We start from the raw sequence: 6,000 nt of genomic DNA, 5'->3' as shown, positions 1-6,000 counted from the left end.
TTATTCATATATTTTTAATGTTTTCTTTTTCCATAATTGTATATTATTTAGTTCGTCGTCTTCGTCAGCTTGTTTTATGTTCTTTACCTTCCACAGTTAATTCTTATTTAGTTTCCAACTCTTCACTATTTCTACGTGCCAACTACCCATTTTAACTCTTTACTGATATGTAGCGCAAACATTAACAAACAAACCGATAATATTTTTTTTTCGTTTTTTCTGTCTTAACTATAAACTTTTTCGCTTATAAATGGTTTTCTCTTTTCTGTTTTCCTAGCCAAATTTTTGTTTTCTGCAAAACGGTCTTTTAAGATTATATTATTTTTTTTTCGTTTGGTCAACAACATTTCAAATTTTTGTTCTCGCATTTTTTTTTCACTTCAACAAAATTTCTAGAAAATAAAATAACAACAAAAAATGCATTTGTCAGCTTCACTTCACTTGCATTAATCCGGCCCAATCCCGCCCACTTTAAAATCACATCTACATCTAAATCGCATGCCATGCGTCACGTAGTTTCTCTAAATTCTAGTGCTAAAAACATTTAAATATACAGTACGACTGCCCCTAAAGACTACATGTCCTGCTGATCCACAGATCCTTGGCTAAAATCCCCTGACCCTTCTTATCGTACTGAGTGAGCGCATCCTACAAACATATATGGATATATTCGTAATACATATACGTGTTCCGGCGTGGGTATTATCGATAGACATTTACTGGTGCTGGGGGCCACACCCGAGTAACTAAATGCTCTGATACGTTAGCTGCGAAAAATTCCACTAAAAAATGACATAACAAATTCCACGCTGCCAATTCGCTGGGGATTGGGGCGTGTCAAATGCAAATCAAGCCTCGTCCTTTCGTCCTTTGCAGCTTAATTGTCCGATACGCACGAGTATATATGCGAATGCGATTGCGATTGCGATTACGTTACGTATGCGTATTGCTATTCCTAGTACTTGGGATTTGTTTGCTTGTTGTTGCTGCTCTTGTCATCGTTTTAATTGGTTTTCATTTTGAACATCTATTTGTGATTTATCATCCAACGCATACAACACACTAAACAATAAATATCATTTACCATACGTTGCTCGCATTTAGTTTTTCTTCTCCATATGTGAACACCGTGTGAGTGTGATTGTGTGTGTTTGTTTGTGGTGTGAGTGTGGGTGTTCTCTATACGGCCTGTATATATATGTTATATAAGCATGTTTGTTTAATGCATATGCTGTATACTCTATGTACTTATCAACCAACTCTAAGTCTAGGCTTTACCACTTTACATTTATATACTCTACACTTTTAGTTGTATTTACCATATGACTATTTTTATGTTTCACATTCATGTACTACCATCTGAAATTCTCGACCCCTATCGTAGGTGTGTGTCATGTTGTCTATAAGTTGATTAATGCTTGCCTCTTGGGTATCGTTATCGTTATCGTTATCGTGTCCTGTGTCCTGCGAAACTGTCTGTCTCTGTTTTCGGGCTGCAAGTGTGTTTATTGGCTTATATGATTAGGCGATAATATCTACTTTATTACGGCTATGCTCGATTAGCTAATATCAATTAATATCATTCGATGGCATACTTTGATTGTTTTCAATATACTTTACTTGTGTAGGGGAGTTCGGCTCTCTCTCTCTCTGTCTTTCTATACCATATATATGTTATTAGCTACTTGGATATTCTGTTTGGTTATCGGTTCGGTTTCGGTTTGGTTTGGTTTAGTTTGGTTTGACTTGGTTTGCTTTGGGTTTCCTTATCGCTTTCGTTTGGCCTAAACAACAGAGAACTAACACAACAAATTAGCAGCTAACCATTCCTCTTCTGGCAACTGAAATAAGACCATAAACGTAACATGTACAAACATGGGTTAATACTGGCGTGTTAAAGAGTTAGTTGTTGGAGGGAGTTTGAAACATTTTTGCGGCTGCTTTGTACATGGGCTCTCGTGAAGCGCTTGTTGAAAGTGAAGCGAAAGTCGTAATGGATTAGGAGTTAAGAGTCGGATTTCAAGCAAATTATCAGCTGGGCTGGCTGGACTTTCCTGGACTTTCGTACGATTACTATATATTCAGATACTTCGAACTGCGAGTGCTGGTGAGACCGTGTGAGTGTGCGTGTGTAGGAACCTGTCTTTCGATTGCTGATCGATCACAAATCGGTGTGAGTGCGTGAACTTTCAGTTGCATTCTATATAGGAAATGGTAGCAGGACATGACGAGCTAGTTGGCCAATCAACTGCACTTGGCCCGATAACTGGCAGTTGTTTCTAAGCAGTATCATCTATCATAGTTATAGGCACTAGTGCTAAGTGTGGGTGGTAGAGTGAAAGTACTATTCTTAGACATTTTTAACCATTTAACTTCCACCTTCTACTCAATTGCGAGAGTTAGATGGTTAAAAAGATATACTTTCACTCGTTCAGTGAAAGTAGTGTGTGTGTGCTAAGCTAGAACCAAACTGCGCACAAAAGTAGGCAATACAAAATGATGCGGGTCCTGCTGTGAGATGAAAAGGATAATGTGGGGTTAAGGGCGGTTTACATACACACAGACGCACAAATATTTACTTGCATACATGTGAGCCTGTTCGTGTGCGCGTAATTTATTTTAACGCATTTTTAATTATGTTTATTTTAATTTAATGCCGCGACTGTGTTTAATTTAGGCCGCTAGAACCCACTCGAATTACGTTCTCCTTCGACCAGATTTTATGCCCCTTTTTTATTTACGCTCCTGCTTCCTTCTTCAATTAATAATTGTTATTATTATTTTATATACGCGCCGTGCTTCAACACATTTACATAAAGCATTAAAATATGTGGTGTGAGATGTGTGTGTGTGATGGTGTAAGCAACTAGGGTTAAAAATATGTTCGTTTTCTTTGCCTTTTTTGCATATACATAATAATTGTTTGCTTCCCCCGATGCTTATTCAACGGGCGTTGACAGATAATTATGCTCTAGCTTTATATGTATATAGATATATACTTTTGTGGGTGTGGATTTTGGATTTCGGATTTTGCATTCGCGCTTGCTTTTGTTTCTGGGGTGCAGCTCTCTAAAATCGCCAAACTTCAAGTTGCCATCAATTGTTTGCAATTTGTGTGTTCTGCGCTTCGCATTTTATTTACAGCTCAGTTTGGTTTTGTTTCTGTTCAGAAAATTGCAGCTGTACTTAAAAATTTTGCTTTGGTTTTCGGTTTTTGGCTTTTGGCGTTTACTGTGCCTGCAAGAGTAAAGGATAAACCTTAAAAAATAATATGGGTGTTAGTAAGAATTGGAAAAAAGTAGTAGACGGAATAAAAGTAATTGTAATGCAAAAGCGTGACTTGGTTCTTTTTTCACAACACAGATATTTTAGATGCAATAATAAATTCTATGGTCATTGTTCTCCAAACCGGATGGGCTTGAATAATGTGAGCTCTCGAGATAAACAAATAAAGTGAACAAACTAATTGGCAAATATATTACACTTAAAATGCCGAATTTATGGCAAGATTATTAAGCAATACATGCATATAAATGTAACGTATTTTACAAAAGGCCCAAACAAAGAAAAAAAACCGGTCTAAGCCAATATTTATTAGCCAAATGTTTATTTTAATATTCAATATATTTTGTGTTCAATTGTTTTAGACCCTCTCCCTCTCTTCGGTATAATGTTATTTAATCAAAAACATGCATGCATATTGACAGATTACAATTGTCTCTGTCTACATTCGATATTCAAATGCAAAAGAATAATATTAGCAGGCAAAGGCATTCGAATGGCGATGGAATATTTTGATAGCAGCCAGAAATATGTACGCATATCGAGTGCACACACAGCTGCCGAGCAAACAACCCATCGCACACCCTAATGAACCGAACGAATCGAATTCAATCGAATCGAATCGAGCGCACTACAACGGAATCCAAAATACATTCAGAACTTTCAACAAACGTAGTAGAGATGCACGAAAAATGTTTCAATGTGTCGGGCAATGTGTGTATCTGTATCTGTGTGGCAGTGTATCCGTACGCGTACTCGAGTGGGTGGCACCTACCTGTGGGCTCACTTGGAACTGCTGTATCGGATAGGCCACCACGCCGGCGGCCTGCGGAATGGCGGTGCCGGCCACGCCCGTTGCCAGCTGCTGGGCAGGTGAGATCTGCGCCTGGGTGACGCCTTGCCAGGTGGCTGGAATCTGCACTCCCATGCTGCAAGGAGAGGCCAAAGTTTCCAAATATGAGTATATGCTGAGGGAAAATTGTTAGGATACAAATTTGTAGTCTAAAAAATTATTATTCACATTTTAGCAGCACAAACATCTGGCATTTTCCAATGATCCTAAAAATGCTAATAACTCTTGCATAAGGACTATACCAAAAAAATATTTTAAATGAGATCCTATAAGTTTGTTTAAAAATAAATTTTAAATTTAACATATCATTAACCTAACGAATCAGGAATTATAACAAAGATCACAGATCATTTTAATTACATTTTCCAATAAAGAACTGGAACTATTTGTTTGAGTGTACAATTGCTGCTGCTGCATTACAGCATTCCCTGATCCGCCCATTGAAAGTCCTCGGAGCGTGGTGTGCGCCACAATTATCACGGGCAGTCGCCGGATGGCAAAGGGACTCGAAACCAGAAGGGATGCCAGTTTGGGGAGCGGAAAACAAAATTTACGCGACTGCGATGCAAATAGCACGTTATGTTGACAGCCCGACGGACGCGGAAATGTATTTCATACGGCCGCAGACCGAGGACGGTGCAAATGAAAAACTTTCGCAATTAGCAAATGAATTCACCCATCCGTCATGCTGTCGTTGTTGGTGTCGTCTCTGTTGTTGTTACTCCCGATCCCCGGTGGCGGTTCAATCATTGCACAAAGTACACAGACGGAACGGGTAGTGTTGGATGGGAATTCAGACACAGAACAAAAATAGTTTCAATTTAAAATTGAAACTATTTATAAAAGACTAGAGAGCTAAGAGACATAATTATTTAAAGAAAATGTTTATAATTGTAAAAGCTAAACAAAAATACATAGTAAAATGAAAACATAAATTATAATAAATCACTTAATGACTTTCAAATCTAGATTCAACCCATACTTTTCTCTTTGTGCAGACTGGCGTAATTCTGGTCACCCGTGGGGCTTTTGCTGTCCAGGCGAATCAGCTAATAAAATTATTGTGTGCCAATCCAATGACAATGGATGACCTAACCCCTTACCCTTGCCTTAACCCCCACTTAACCGCCACTCACCCCATGTATCCCTGCTGATAGCCGCCGTACTGGCCAAAGTGATAGCCCTGGATGCCCTGCAGGAACTGGTTCTGCACAGCGGCTGCACTGGCCGCCGCCGGGGTCACAGCGGCCGCCGTGGCCGAAGAGGCCGGATAGGTGGGCGTGGGCGAGTACCAGCAGCCCGTGGCGGCCAGCTGCTGTCCGTAGGCGGCGGCGGCGGCGGCCGCGCCCACTCCGTACGGGAAGCCGGCGGCAGCGGCGGCGGCACTGTTCAGCGCCTGGGTGGCGATGGTCTGCGCGTTGTTGGGGTCACCACTCTCCTTGCCCCACGAACACTTCACCGGCTGGGCGTTGATCTCCGTGTTGTGCACACCCACGATGGCGTGGGTGGCGGCCTCCTTGGTGGAGAAGCTGTTGGAAGAATAGGGCAAATTATATTTTAACACCAAGTATGTATATTTTAAAAAAATTATATAAAGTACAAATTTAAAAAATGTAAAGTCCAAATCTCTACAAATTATGTAAAATGTAATTGTAAATAATTTATTTTGTACGTTTTATAATCGTATAGTTAGAAATTCCTAAAGAGCTTAACGGAGATTATTAAGAATCCATTTTCAGAAATAAACAATTGGATATCTTAAAATGAAATTAATATTATTATTAATAATATTATTATATTTACAAAATACTATTAAGGTACCTAAAACTTTCATATTTTTTCGTTCTTATTTTCGCTGCATACTT

General features: G+C 39.4%; 1 protein-coding gene across 5 annotated transcripts in view; it reads right to left on the bottom strand.

Annotated features, from left to right (window-relative positions):
• Window positions 1-300: 300 nt before the first annotated feature.
• LOC119548884 (oligouridylate-binding protein 1C) overlaps window positions 301-6,000 on the bottom strand; it is a 63,053-nt gene continuing 57,353 nt past the window's right edge. For 2 of the 5 annotated variants that reach the window (XM_037856533.1, XM_037856551.1), the window contains 3 exons: window positions 5,272-5,664; window positions 4,058-4,211; window positions 301-1,841 (listed from right to left, as the gene is read on the bottom strand). In XM_037856533.1, the coding sequence (XP_037712461.1) occupies window positions 1,800-1,841; window positions 4,058-4,211; window positions 5,272-5,664 (589 nt within the window). In that variant the 3' untranslated portion in view covers window positions 301-1,799. Of the gene's footprint in view, window positions 3,259-4,057; window positions 4,212-5,271; window positions 5,665-6,000 lie in introns of all 5 variants that reach the window. The other 3 variants (XM_037856543.1, XM_037856556.1, XM_037856522.1) reach the window with 2 other exon arrangements.

The sequence above is a fragment of the Drosophila subpulchrella genome, chromosome 3R (genome assembly GCF_014743375.2).
Source record: "Drosophila subpulchrella strain 33 F10 #4 breed RU33 chromosome 3R, RU_Dsub_v1.1 Primary Assembly, whole genome shotgun sequence".
Lineage (NCBI taxonomy): Eukaryota > Metazoa > Arthropoda > Insecta > Diptera > Drosophilidae > Drosophila > Drosophila subpulchrella.
This window is presented reverse-complemented; position numbering and strand designations above follow the sequence as displayed.